We start from the raw sequence: 14396 nt of genomic DNA on the forward strand, positions 1-14396 counted from the left end.
TGGCTCTGGAAGGGGATAACGGGTTTGGTGTGAGCTCGGGGCACCTTCACGTTGTGCTTGTGGGTCTGCCCCTGTGGTTCATCTCCCCCTGGCTGTGGCTGTTCCTTGTCACCCGGGACCCTGGTGCTGTGTCCACGGGGGTGAGCAGGGGAGGAGAGGTTCCCAAGGTGGAGGAGAGGCGCTTTCTCCATCAGGATTTGTCCTCATGCTAATAGGTGTCACGTTATGTCACGGGTCCCTGGTGGGTTGTCAGCAGAACATGACAAATCGCTGGTAACGGCAAACAACGGCAGACGAAACACAAATATCTCCCGTCTGCATCACCTTCGATCTGACACTGCTGAATTTTTCACGTGGTGGGAAGGCCGGGAAGGTCACCGCCGAGGAGCGAGGTGCGTGCTGGGGACGTGCCCAAAACCTCCATCAAGGGGAACGCCTCTGAGCATCTTCCCCTGGTGCGAGGAGCCCCCGGGGGGGCTCAAAGTGAGCCCAAGCCTCGTGGTGCCTGGCCATGGTCCTCCAGATCCTGGGAGGGCACAAAGAGCTGAGTGAGGCTCGGCCACCCTTCTGCCTCGCACATGCACCTACATGCGCACGGCGGTGGCTCCCACGTGGGCACATCATCGTCCCGTCCCATTTGGGTCCGAATCACCCCAGCTCCTGCCCGTTGCCTCCAGCTGGTGATGGGGAGCAGCACCCCACGGGGATGCTCCAGCTTCTCTCACTCGTGCCACTGCAAATCCCCCATGGCAGCGAGGAGAAGGGGTCTGGGTGGGAGCAGGCTGTGGGGAGAGGTTTGGCTGGGTGCCGACGGCCGCATCCTGCCCAGGGGGCTCGAGCTGGGGCTGAGCTCAGCCTGGCTTCACAGGCTGCAGCCGCCCTCCCGTCCCCTGCCTTAGAAAGAGCATTTCTCATCAGTCCCGTGTGCTCCTCCTCCAAACCCAGACAAATTCCCCCCCGGCTGCTGCAGCGTCTCCTGCCTCGCAGCCCAGACTTAATTACAGCTGGGGCCGCGGGAGCTGAGGCAGCCGTGACCAGGAATGTGCTAAAAGGCCGGGAAGGATCTGGGTTACCTGGGTCCCCAAGTCGCGTTTGCCCTCTCTTAATGGGCTGCGTGGCAAATTGGTGGTTGGTTTGCAGGAGCAGATCCCGGTCATTATCTTGTCCCTTCCCTCCCTGCCTCTCTCGTCCCTTCATTTTGGAAAAGAAGCCAGAGAAAGCAGCCACGCTGTGTGCGTTGGGCTGAAAAAGGGGGCTCAGGGGTCGGCAGGGCTCATAGGGACCAAGGACACACCAAGCAGTGGCCTCGGGGTCCCAGGGCTGGATGTGGCCCTCCCAGGGCTGCTTGGCTGCTCTGCTGAGGACCCGTTTGATGGTTTGCAGAGCACAGGAGCACCAAGGAGTCAAGCCAACATGAAGGTATCCTGAAGCTTTTTTAGCACTCTGGGGAACAAAATCATCTGCAGGTTAGAGGGCGTTTTGTTTCACCTCGAGGAAAAAACTTTCATTATGTTTCCGATCACCTGAAATGTGTGGTTTTGGGTCAGAGCACGGGAGAGCTGGAAGCGGCACGCTGTTCCAAACGGAGAGGGGGAAGGTGAGCCTGCGACTTCGCAGAGCTGGCTTTGTACCTGGGAGCCAATGTGTACAAACTCACTGGATTTGCAAAACGTTCCTCCTGGCTCAGAGCTGCATGTTCCTGCGAGAACATTTCTGCTCCTCAAAGCCACCTCAGGCACCCCTGGAGCAGCCTATCCAGGAGCCTGGTGCTGTGCTGTGCTGTGCTGGGGCAGCCTCTCCAGAGAGCCTCGCAGCATCTCTCCAGCCCCATTTTTGCTGCATAATTCCCTGAGGTAGGGAAAAACAGGCCCTGGACCCACTGGAAAAGGAAAACCGATCCCATGGGCTGCCTGGGCAGCGAGGAGGGGCAGATATTCCTCTCCTTAAAAGAAAGCTGGACAGTTTTGTGTTGCTTTCTGTATTTTGGAAGGAGAGTGCGATTGCACATACACCTGCAAAATTAGGACTATTTTGGCTTTTTTTGTGTCTGTGTTTGTTGTTTGCTTTATATTTTGTGACCATCCTGAGAAAGGAGCCTGGGCTTTGCTGGGCTCTCGCTAACGCCACACTGCAGCGCTCGCAGCGCTGCATCAAGCACGGATGCATCGAGCACATCTCGGTACGGGTGCTGCACACAGCGTGGTCTCCTCACCAGCCACCTGCTTTGGGGGTGATGGGGAAAAAAAAAAACGTGGCTGCTTGCTGAGCTCACCGCTAAGGGTGCTGTGCGTGACCCGGGGGCGCTCAGCTCACCTGCCCTTCCTTTCTACTACCTGCAGGAGCCAGGCAGCTGGGGGGTTAAAAGATTTTGCCTCTGTGTGTTTTGTTAAAGCAGCTATCGGTGGGAACTCAGGTGACGAGGAAGCTGATTATAACCCATAAATAGCCCCGATATCACCCCATCCGTGGGACATACAGGTGGCAGACAGCGTGCACCTCGGCTGTGCCCAGCACTGACACAACAAGCGCGTTCCAGCCGCCTCTTCCCCAAGCAGATGTGCCCATAAAGCCAAAAAGTCCAACCCGAACGGCTTGGAGGACATGGAAATGCACGCTGAAGGCTTGGAAATGACATTGTTACAATGACAAATATTCTCCGAATGCCCAATTCATGATCCTGGGCGCCTTATAAATATGATTAGCAGATCTAATCTTGCTGCGCTGGAGCCAGTTGTCAAGACAGCTTGGAAATGGATCGTTGCCCAACGCTGACATCAACTGCTCCCCAAGTTATAAAGTTAATGGTTAAAAACTACCCAGGAGCTCGGGCCCGCACACCCTGTCCTGAGGCAGGAGCCAGCGAGGGGCTGGGGGGTGAAGGGCTGAGCAGGGGGCTTCAGGGGATCCCCTAAAGGAAAGGCTGATGGCACCTCGTAGGGATGCCACCGCTGCGGACCACCGAGGAAAACAAAATCCCCTCGGTGAGCCTGGCGTGGCTGGTCTGTGTTGGATGCCCGTCCATCCGGCCATCTGTCCGTCCATCCCCTCCTTCCCCGTTTTCAGCAGTGTGGTTTGGTTTTTCTCCCCCTTGCAGTGGGGATGAGGCAGCTCCGGCGAGACTCTGCGTGTCTCCGCTCTCCCCGCTCCTGGGACGTGGAGCAGGGAGCTGGGGACGGGGGGATGAGCCCCAGGGGGAGGCGAAGCGGCACTGAAAGCCCTTGGCTCCTGGGAGGCGTTGCTCTTGTGCTGTAATTCCCACTTTGGGTACTGCTGTGTGGGCACCCCAGGGGCCTGACAGCTCCGGAGGTGCCGCTGACACGCGGCTCTCTGCGTGCTGCCGGGAGCTGCCGGGCACCAGGTTTGCTGCAAAGTGGCTGGGAAGGCAGGGAAAAAGGATTTCCAGAAGCATGCCGGTGCCTCTGGGCTGCCGGGACGATTTCCAGCCAGGTTGTGGCAGCATCCCGGTGCCCCCCAGGACTGGTGGAACCAGGCTAAGCTCAGAGTGCCCCTGGCTCAGCAGGGAGTGAGGCAGGTAGCTGGCTGAAGGCAGCAAAATGCATTTTAAAGCATCACCCTAAGCACCGTGCGTCCCTGAGGTGTGTTTGGTGCCTTTACCCAGGATTTTCTGGGGGATCCCAGGAGGGACACGGCTTCAGAGCAATGCAGTAGTGCTCACTCTTTGCAGGTGCCAGCAGCTGGGGCCCGTGTTTTTGAGGCAGCCTGGCTGGGATGAAGGCTGGGGGGGCCTAGGGAGAGCCCCCGAGCCGCTGCCCCCCTGCCCAGCGCCCAACCTGCCCAAACGGCCCCCACCTCCGGCCAGCCAGCGCCTGGGACAAACAGCACGGGGGAGGCTTTGAGCGTCTCCAAGATACGGCGGATTTGGGCACCCTGTCAAATGTTCTCATTGTCTGACCCTTGTCCAGACGCCAGCAAAACCCTTTGGGAAATTCCCCCCTCCACCCAGCACACCGGCTTTAATTACAGGAGAGGAATGCAAGGCGCAGAGCGCTGCTCCTGCCGCCTCCGTGCGCCCGGCCGGCGCGCTGGGAGAGCGGCGAGTTTTGGGGGGCAAAGGGGGGCAGAAAGAGGGGCCACAGGGAGGTAGAGCCATGGCTGGGTGCCCCTGGATGCTTCCCAGTGCAGGGCGAGGAGCGGGGGAGGCTCGTCCCCCCCGTCCCGCTCTGGCAGCAGTACCCGAGCAGCAGGACATGAGTAATATCCATCCCACTGGGGGAGTTAGATCAAAGGCACTGAAGTAGATACAAGAGGTTTCTGCTTCACAGACCAGAGAGGCTGCAGTTCAATAGCGCCTTTGTTACTGGCTCTCCGGAGCCGGGGATGGAGAAATACCTGACCCCCGCCCCCCCGCTCCCGGCCCCTCGGTGCACAACCATTTCAAGTATGCAACCGCGCGGCGAGGCTCGGCGGGGATGCGGGGACGGGGCGCTGGGGACAGCAGCGGGAGCAAGGGAGGGCTCGGGGCTGCAGGGACGAGCCCCCGGAGCTTGGAGGTGCCAGGGGTGCTGGGCACCCCCAAGCAGGGAGCATCGCTTTGGCGCCCAGGTCTTGCTGGGGGGGACCAGGGCGATGCAGGAAGGAGAGGACGGAGCGGGCAATGCCGTGGCGGCTCCATCCCAAAGCCCGTGGTGCTGGCGTGGTGCCCTTCCCGTGGAGAGGATGCCGTGCTGCCAAAGGTGAGGTCAGCCGCGCTCGGCCGGCGGCTGCGGGGCGTCCTCGGGGAGGTGTGGGCAGGTGCTTGCAGTGCCCAAGGGCTGCCCGGCTCCTCGGGGTCCCTGTGGCACGGTGTGGGGCTGGTGGACCTCCAAGGGGAGAGCTGCGTGGTGCTGGAGCTGCCCACAGGTGGGTGCAGCCTCCTCGGGAAGGTCTTGGGTGCCCCAAAGAGGCAGCAAGTGTGGCTTGACCATTATGCCTCGACCCCGTGGTGCATGAGGCTCTGGGAAATTGAAGACGGAGCTGGGGAACAGAGAAGGGCACAGGGCACCTGGCACCCATGGGTGCGCACCGGGGTCTTCAGTGCCTGCACCCAGGGCTCGGTGCTGGTGCTGAGCCATGGCTGATCCTGCAGGGCTCAGGGCCACTCTGCCCACGGGTACATCCAGGGCAAGGGGCTGGGACACAAGGGTGGCTGCGTCACAGAGTGTGGCACACTGTGGCCTTTTCTTCTTGCCACTCACACGCGGGAGTTCAAGGAGAAAATGTCTTGGGAAATGGCACTTCAGAGCCACCCTGCGCTTCACAAGTTTGGCTTGCAGGTCAAAGTCCTGGTCGCTGCTCTCCCAAGCTGCAGGGTGCGGAATGCTTCCCCCTTCCAAACCTGGTGGCTGCATAGTTTTAGAAACATTCAGTGTCCCCAGGATTCTTGCTAAGGCAACAAGAAAGGGACTTTCCTGGGCTCAGCAGCAGAGCTGACCTCACCAGCTCCTGGCAATTCACAGCCGCTGTTGCTGAGCAAGCCCAAGGCCGGGCAGGGGAAGAGAACGAAGGCAGGAGCCAGCATCTTTCCAGGCACAAGCTGGCAGTTTGGGGGCCACCAGAGGAGCTCCCCCAGGTGCAGGGAGATGCAGAGGCTTTGTGAAAGAATAAGGTCAAGTAGGTGTGTGTCGGGCTCTTGGCAGAGCTGCCCGGAGCAGCTGCTCGCCGTGAAATGTGGCACCTTGTCCTGAGAAACCTCTCCGGTGGCTGCCTCGGGGTAGGTGGGGGAGCGATGGAGGTTCCCCCAAAAGGCAGCAGGGAAGGGCCCCCCCCCGGCAGGCAGCTCTGCAGCCAGAGCTCTCTTTAGCCCTTTGTCTCCCCTGACAAAGGCAGGTCTGTTCGGCTCCCCGCGCACGGCGCATCCGCCCGTGACGCTGCCAGGTGAGCCAGGGCCAGCTCTTGTTCCCCATTCTGCTGCTGAGTGATGGTGGCAAAGCCCTCAGGGTCCCATTTCCCAAACAGCTACAGGACAGGGCGCAGCAGCACCCTGATCCCAGCTCCTTCCCCCTTTGCTGACAAAGGGGATTTACCTGCGGTACCCTGCAGAAGGGGTGCCTGCTCTGCAGGTGTGCGCCTCTGCTGCACCCTTTGCAGCCAGAGCGCTGCCTGGCTTCCAACTCAAGCATTATCGGGTTCGTTGGGATCCTGAAAAGCAGCACAGAGTGATGTGACGGGGAACACATGGCACTTAGAAAGGAGATAAGGAGTAGCTTCAGCCAGGACACTGGCAAAGGGAAAATAAACCTTTTAATTTTCTGCTCCTTGGGCACGCTGTCCTTTAAGCACCTCTGCTGCAAGGGGCTGCTGGCCCTGCAAGCATGGTTAACTCAGGGTAAGGAGCAAAAAAGGCTCCTGAACCCACAGGTCCCTGCCTGGGGGACAGAGCTGGCAGGGGTGGCCATGGCTGTCCTGCAGGGACCCTGGGGATGACGCCGCAGTGGCCGGAGCGATGCCAAGAGGTGACCTGGCAGAGGCCGTGGGGGCTGGACGGGTTTCCTTGGATTTATAGGTCAGCGCAGGGGGAGCAGGTTCTTGGTGACAGCTTAGACAGGGGGGTTGCTTTGTTCCCCCCCCCCTTTCCCTTTTTCCTTTTCTTTCCCCAAAGACTGCTGGCTTATCCTCGGTAAGCCCTCTGCTGTGGTCTATGGCTTTTTATTCCTATGTGATTGCTTTTCCTAACTCATGTAGGGCGAAAAGCCATGGGCTACACAGGGGAGGGACTCCACCTTCCAGGCACCTCTGCAAACCACACGGACTCCTGATCCCTTTTTAATCACCCATATTTATTTGGTAACAAATAACGAGTGAAAGGGGGCATTGAAGCCTTGCGGGGCCTTAGAGGTTTAGCAAGACGGATGGGGCAGGGGGCGGCGAGCGGAGGGGCAGACAAAGGGGCCGGGGATGGCGGGGGGCACGGCCTTTCAGGCGCCGTCGTCCCCATTCAGGGGGCTGAAAGGGCGCTCCGCGGCGCTGCGGAGGGAGCAGCCTTTCTTTGCAGCAAGCTTTTCTCACGCGGTTCAAAGCGTCCCCACCTGCAGCCCCCCAGAACAAAAGTGGCAGGCGGGGACCCCAGGGGCATTTCCAAAGGGGCGCCCGGGGAAGCGGCGCGGGCACGGCCGCCAGGTGATGGCAGAAGCCCATTTTCTGCTTTTGTCTGCTGTCCCTCACCAGGGGGGATGGCGGGTGGCTGAGAAAAGCCCCCACATCTCCACCCCATCCTCCCAGCACGCCCTGCCCTGGTGCGGGGATGCTGCAGAGCCAGGGGGTCACAGAGAGCCTGGTTTGTGCCATGCAGGATCCGTCCCCGTCGCCCCCCAGGATATCAGAAGGGAAAGGGCGACAGGGAGCATGAGAAAAAGGCAGAACTTGGTAAATTTTTCAATTTGCACTTTCCAAATCCACATGGGCAGCACCTCCGAGCACAGCACGCGGTGGAGCCATGCAGGATGGGTGCTGGATGGGGTGGGAGAGGAGGGCGATGTACCACCGACCCCACCACCTCCAGCAGCACCCGAGCGACGGCAGGGGGTCACAAAGCACCTCACCGCACAGGAAGCCAGGGATTTTTGTTCTTTTTTTTTTTTCTTTTTCTTTTTTTTTTTTTTTCTCTCACTTCCTGAGCTTTGAGTCATTAGGTGTCAGGCTTTCAAGTTTAGTTCACCAGCCTGGAATGCATCTTTAAAAATAATAGTCATTGAAAAAAATGAAAGCTGAGATTCAGCTGTAATCCCATGACTCAAGGAGGTGTGGAAGGAAGAAAATCATGAAATCCCATGAGTTTCAACAATGAAAGCATGAGAGCTGGCAAGGCTGTGGCACATAAATCATCAAAACTAAACACCATCAGTCAAAATGAAAGGAATTAAGCCAATCTCACCAGGCTGTTTTAATTATTTTTTAATGAGGATTTGCTCATTCAGAAAATTCACCAATCACAATGGCTGCCCCGAGCCATTCATGCCAAGCAGGGCCAGATCCTGCGTCGGCCACGCTTGGCTTGGCCCTGGTGCGAGTCCAGGCTGGGAAGACAGGGGTGAGGGCGTCGCTCCGATAATTAATTGGCAAGAAGAGGAGAATACTGCAAATGAACCAAAACCCCACGGAAGGTCCCCTTTCGCCACCAACCCAAAATGTTGTGCTGGGAAAGTGATGAGAAAATCCTTTCCAGGCAGTGCTGGCGCCTTCGCAGGTGCCATGGTCCCTACGCTGGAGGCTTCGTTTCGTGGGTATGGAGCCCGCACTCCACAATCGGGGCTGCTGGTGTTGGGTTTAGGTTAAGCTTCGGCTGCTTCCAGCTGTCGAGGAGCCAGGGAAGAACCTGAGCCTGCCTTGGAGCAGCCGCGGCTCCCATTAATATTTTGGTGGCTGTTGCGCAAAGCCGCTCAAAACGGGATTATTGGCAGCCTGTCTGCGGAGCGCCAGCTGGAAACGCTGCCCCCGAGACCTGCTCTCACTACCCTTTATGCTATTGATTTTTCTTTTAGCAAGGCAGGTGTTAAGAAGGAAAGAAATGCAGGGAGCACGAGCAGCTCTGTACCGCGCCGGTGTTTGGTGAGGGCTGGATCCGAGGGCAGCCTGGGTGGGAAGCAGCTGTGGGCACGTTTCTCACGGCGCCTGGTGGTCAGCAGCCGGGGCCGGTGACTTTCTGCCAGGTCTCTTTCTTTCTCGCCCTTGTCTGGGCAGATCCAGCTCTCCCTGGCAGCGCACAAAGGCTTAAGCAGCACGATTTGGCTCCTGCTTTTCCATCTGTTTGATCCTCAGAGGGACATCTGACCGGGCTTACAAGAGGCGAGGGGGGGAGGCGTGCATGGGACAAGCGTTTCTGTGCAAACTCTGCTGTGCAAAAGGCCTTGGCAGGGACCCCTGGACAGGGTCCATCGTGGAGAGGAGATGCTGCCAGCATCAGGTGAGCTCTGGGCTCGGCTGTGCCCAGCTCCCTTGGGCAGCTCCCGGCACTTTTCCATCCCCACAGCCTCAGCTACCCACGTCCCAGGGCACAACACGGGGACCAGGGCTGCTGGCAGCTGCTCGCCCCATTTGGGTTCTCAGTGCTCCTATTTGGGTCTGTGAAAATCCCTGCTCAGAGCCTCCTTTTGCCCGGGGGAAGCCTGCAAAGACAAACCCCAGAGAGTATGAGGCAGCAAAGCAAAACCCCTCTGCTCTTGTGTTATAAAACATTCACAGCTTGGAACAGAACAGGAGGCCGGGTTGGCGTTTTCAAAGTGTCTTAGAGAACTTCAGCACACACCTGTTCTCACAAAGGCAGGGACCAAAATCCCATCCCAGGTCCAGAGGAGAGAGCTGGACGAGCAGATGCAGGGGTGCTCCCGGGCAGCTCCAGCTCCTGTGCCCAGCCAGAGCCCTCCTGCGCCTTCCTGAGCTCCCGGGAGCAGGACAAGTCACTAATTACAGATAATAACTGCCATTTAGGAGACAGACATCCACCGTCCTCGGCTTCCTCTGGGCGTGGAGCTGCCGTACCCCCAAGCTGGCAGCGGGTGAGGTCGGGGCTTGTTCTGCGCTGCCCTGCAGGGAGGAAAAATCACAGCCGCGTGCCTCGACACACAGCCCTGTGCTGCAACCTCGGCCCCGGCCGTCCCTCCTCGCCCCCAGCGTGGCACCAGCCGTAATTTTGGCTCTGGGCACATGGGAGCCACCCGGCTCGTGCCCAGCTCATTGCGTAACGCTGCGCGGGGAAAGCCGCCGCGGCTTCTTGCTGTGTCACCCAGCCCCGAGGATGCCAGTCCCGAGAGATAACCAGGGGAAAGAGTGCCAATTATGAACGTTTTAATTACAGACAGGTGATAACGAAGTGAAAAGCTGTTGCTGTTTTATTTTTATTTTTTTTTAATCAGAGCTGTGACAGCTCCCAGCCCTGATGGGGCTCCGTGGGATGCCAGCACCTCGCTGGCCGCCCCCAGCACACATGGGGCTGGGCACCGGGGATCACAAGGGAGCAGAGGGGGATGCTCAGCGGGGACGGGGGCGGGTTTGAAGCCCAGCCTTGGTGCAGGCTGCCAGGAACGGGACAAGGACACTCCTGAACACGCCACAGCCCACATCTCTGGTGGGCAGAGCCATGGCACATCCATGCAGGCTGCTGTCGGAGTGGGCACGCACGGGTCTGGGCGTCATGCATCGGGGCTTGGGGTATTGTCACCAGGCATTCATCCGCTCCTTGCATCACCATCCAACACATGCTCCAAAGCAGGAGTCCCAAAAAGTGGCTTTTTTGGGGTAGAAACACAGATGGAGAAGCAAGCGCTGGTGTATCTCCATGGGGGTGTCGGGATGTGCTGGCACCCCGGCACTCTTCTCCTCGCAGCGCTGGAAATTGCGGGGTAAATAACTGAAAGCAAAGTGCAGCTGGGAGGGAGGAGGTGTGCCCGTCCTCCTGCAGGACTCGGGTTTTCAGAGCTCATTTCCTCGAGTGCTGATCCCACACAAAATTCAGGTCACTTGGCTGCTCCCGCACGGCTGTTGAGAAAACCTGCCCCCAGTTAGCTGGCGCAGAGCTCGGGGAGCTTTGCCTGGACGATTCAGGAACGAGACAAAACGAGATAAATCTGTGACTTGCTGGGAATTATTTATTCAGCTCTGCTCTTGGTGGGGAATTATGGATGTGCCGGTGGTGCCACCGAGCACCTTCCTCCTCCCGGCTGCTTGGAAATGGGTTATTTAGTAACTGGTGAGGCCACCGGTGCTGAGTCAGCCCACAGCTAATGAACACCCTGGCTGCCCATTTGAAATTTATTGCACCTATTAATTACAACCATTAGCTGCAGCCAGTGAAATTTTTATAATGAGGACCCTTGCGACTTTGCCTTCCTAGCAGCAAATTAACTGTGTGGGGGGAAGAATCAATGGGATCAGCATACTTTACAGAAGCGATGTTTTAATTAGCGATTCTCTGCAAACATGCCAAGCAACAGCCTCTCCGTTCATTATCTCTCCTTAAAGGGATGGTGCTTCTTTTCAGGTTAGCTTTAGCCCGGTCTCCTCGTCTCCTCTGTTGCTGGTTTTTTAATGCACTGCTGCTCGTTACAGACGCTGCTTTGAAGTTGGCTTTGTCTTAGGTTTGGCTGTAAGCAGCGCTACGTTCGAGGTTTGCAGAGAGAAAAAAAAAAAAAAAGCAAAAATAAAAAAAGCAGCCCTAGGAAATAATGGCTTGGAAAGCTCAGCTGAAATACAGACAAATTGGGCAAATCCTGCGGCTGCGAGGGTCAGGAAGGGTTTGAGTCCCTTCGTGTGATGGGTGCCGCGTGGGGAGGGCTCCCATGCTCAGGAAAGGGGCGCAGGGAGCAGCTGCCCTGCGTGGTGCTGCGGTGCCTCGAAGGGATGGATGCTCCTGGAGCATGGCTCTGCCACCCCGGGGTACTCCTCTGAGCATCTGCACGGCAGCTTTTAGAAGTCCAGGCTGGAGATTCCCCCCCCAACCCTCCGTCATTTCTTGGCTGTAGAGGTGGACAGACTGGCTGTCATGAAAGGCAAAGGGAATAAAATTTCTGGGAACTTTTCTACGTTTCGTTACAAACGGTTTAATTGCATTCAGTTCCTGCGAAAAAAAGAAAAGGGGCCGATTTCCATTGCAAATGATCCCATTTCCCAGGAAAAAAACGACATGCTGGCGGCAAAAGGCAGCTTTGAAATTCAGGGCTTAAAATGCAAAACTTAATGTTTTTGTTGTTTTTTTTCCAACCAAGTAGCTAAAAGTTAATTTGACTGCATTTCTCAGGAGGGAAAAAAAAAAAAAAAAAAAAAGAAAAAAAAGCGAAGCTGGGGCAGAGGAAAGTAAGAAAATCAGCCAAAACATGGGCTCCTGATCCTGTGCATGCCTTCCCCGTGCCCGTGGCCACCGGGGCCACCCAGCAGCCACCACCCTGAGCCCGTCCCCACCACGATGTGCTCAGCCCAGGGCAGCGTGTCGGGCTCTCGAGGGGAGGAATTGGGGCTGGGCGAGAGGGAGGGAAGATTTCCCACCTCGCCTGCGCTGCTGAGAGTTGCCTGGATGCGAGGCAGAACCCAGGGAAACGGGTAATTGCCGGGCTAAGGAATTGGCTCTGTCCAGCTGGTTCGGAAAGACATTTTTTAGGGTCCAGGGAAAGTGACATTATTAAAGTGAGCATGCTGATTCCAGACAGCTCCCAATTCATCACTGTGACAGTGACAAACATGGCCTGGGGTTATGCAGTTGACTAAAGAGAATTCTCTAGCTTTACATTTTTAATGTTCCTCGCATTTTCCCTGCTGCAGCCGAGTTTTATCCAAAGGATCTTCTCCCTTGAATAGAAAGGGCAGCATGGGTCTGTGAAGCATGCCCAGCCCTTGCAAATCAAGCAGGGCTTCTGTCATCGCTGCCCAAGCCAGTTCATTTATTTTTTAATTATTCCTTGCTCCTTCAGGATCCTTTTTCTACCTTTTCAAGAAGAACAGGAGCGCCAGCCTCAGCTGGGCTGCCTCTATTCTCCGGGGCTCATTCATCATTGTCCGCTGCCTGAATGGGAGGCAGAGGGTCAGCCTGAAAAGCCTCGCCGTTACAAGCTCCTCTAAATATATCAATAGCTCCCTACTGGACACGGGGGTCCTGCCAGCCCGACCGCCCAGGATTTTGGTGTTTTTTTTTTTTTTTTTTTTTTTTTTTTTTTGTGTCTGCAGCATGGGGACGGATGGGCACGGGGAGACGTGGAGGGCACGGGGAGATGTGGGGGGCACGGGGCCGCAGGGACGGGCATGGGGGGAGCGGGTATGGCTCAGCCCAGCCTTCTTGGGGGGTCTGCCACAGGCGTTTTCCCCCGATGAATAAAGTGCTGGGCAGGGTGGGATGCTGTGGTGGGGAGCTCTGCATAAGCCTGGGGGTGTGCAGCGCCGGATCCAGACACTGTGCCCACCCAGGGACTGGTCCCTGAGGCTTCCCCCTCCCTGCAGGCAGAGGGGTTTTGCTCTGCTCCCACTGGAGCTCTGCGGAGCCAGGAGGGCGCAGCAGCCCCGCGCAGCCCCTCTGCCCCAGCCGCTCCCTCCCAAATCCCATTCTCAGGCTCCCAACAAAAAGCAAGAGCACAAAGAGAGGCGCGGGGACCTGCCGCTACGCTGGGAAGCCATTCAGAACGGGAGACTCATTAAAGAGCCTGTTGTCGTGATTTGTGAGCTCCAGAGGTAGCCTGATTTAATTTGGGAGCTGCTGGGCAGGTACCCAGATGGCTGGGGAGGGGGGCAGAGAATGAAACCTCTCGCTGCTGCCCTTGGCTTTGTGCTGCAGCTGGGCCCCTCGGAGGGGGGAAGGCAGGGAGGCGGCAGACATCCCCCCTGCACGAAGGGAAGGGCTGCAGGGAGGTTAGGGTGAGGGCGGTGGGGTTGGGGGGCTGCACAGTGCCCCCCTCCCCGCTGTCCGGGGTTTCTCTCTGCTCGCTGCCCTCAGTGTCTGTGGCTCTCTGGGTCTCACGCACCAGATTTCCACCTGGTGCTTCGATAGCCTGAGCGCTGCCCACTGTGCCCATTTCACAGGCAGGTAAACTGAGGCCCTGAGCTATTCCCTCTCGGTGCTGCTGGGGAATAAACGCTGAATGAGGGCTCTGCAGAGAGCCCACGTGCTGGTGATGCTGTGGGTGCTGGGGTCTCTGTGCTCCCATGGGGCTGGAGGGCGATGTGGTGAGGATGTTTCCCACTGGTGCTGGGCACAGCTTGCTGGCAAAATTAGGGCTGGTAACCTGCACACCACGCTACCATTTAAAACGGGGAGAAAACGAAGGTTTCGCTTTCAGATGGTATTTCTGCCAGTATCTGTTGTTTATTTTAAAAAAGCAGCCTTTCGTTTGCATAATTACATTCTGCAGCTGCTGGGCCGTAATGCGGGCTGTGCTTTGGGGCATTATTTTATCCTTTTGGAAATGGACACAACGCCAGCGGACGCTGCTCTCAGCTGAGCCCCCGGGGCCCACAAATCCCCTTCGGGCCCCACAAGCTGTCCCCACGTCTGTCCCCATTGTCCCCTAGAGCGGAGAGGGGCTGGGGTTGGCTCGAGCCTGGTTCCAGCCGGGTGATTTGGGGGATCTGTCCCATTTGTGCATCCCCTGCAGGGCACCTGCAGGAGCTGCCCTGATCTCTCCACCTCTCCCTGTCCCCATCCAGGTCTCCTGGGGTGTCCCCACACCTCTCCTGCTCCGGGGGATGCCCCAGTTCACCTTCGCCTGCTTCTGCGGGCTCCATGGCTTCTGCAAGATGAAGAGGAAGAAGGAGGAGTCCAGCGCGGAGCAGGAGACGGCAGTGTGAGGAGCAGACGGGCCTCGGGACACTGGAGCTGCTGGGGGGGACACATTTGGTGCCCCCTCTCCTCTCTCCTCACCAGGGACCGCAGGTGGGAAGGGGCAGGGGGCTGGCGGGGGGCTGGGGCCTGTGCCTGAGGAGAT

At 57.8% G+C, this 14396-nt stretch overlaps 1 protein-coding gene across 9 annotated transcripts in view; it reads left to right on the forward strand.

The window, feature by feature from the left end:
- The window catches only part of BLACAT1 (BLACAT1 overlapping LEMD1 locus), a 30207-nt gene that overhangs the window by 10485 nt on the left and 5326 nt on the right, over positions 1-14396 (forward strand). For 5 of the 9 annotated variants that reach the window (XM_038168447.2, XM_072028435.1, XM_072028441.1 and 2 more), the window contains exon 2: positions 14119-14344. In XM_038168447.2, the coding sequence (XP_038024375.2) occupies positions 14158-14259 (102 nt within the window). In that variant the 5' untranslated portion in view covers positions 14119-14157 and the 3' untranslated portion in view covers positions 14260-14344. The other 4 variants (XM_072028433.1, XM_072028439.1, XM_072028434.1 and 1 more) reach the window with 4 other exon arrangements.

This window comes from Anas platyrhynchos, chromosome 27 (genome assembly GCF_047663525.1).
Source record: "Anas platyrhynchos isolate ZD024472 breed Pekin duck chromosome 27, IASCAAS_PekinDuck_T2T, whole genome shotgun sequence".
Classification (NCBI taxonomy): Eukaryota; Metazoa; Chordata; class Aves; order Anseriformes; family Anatidae; genus Anas; species Anas platyrhynchos.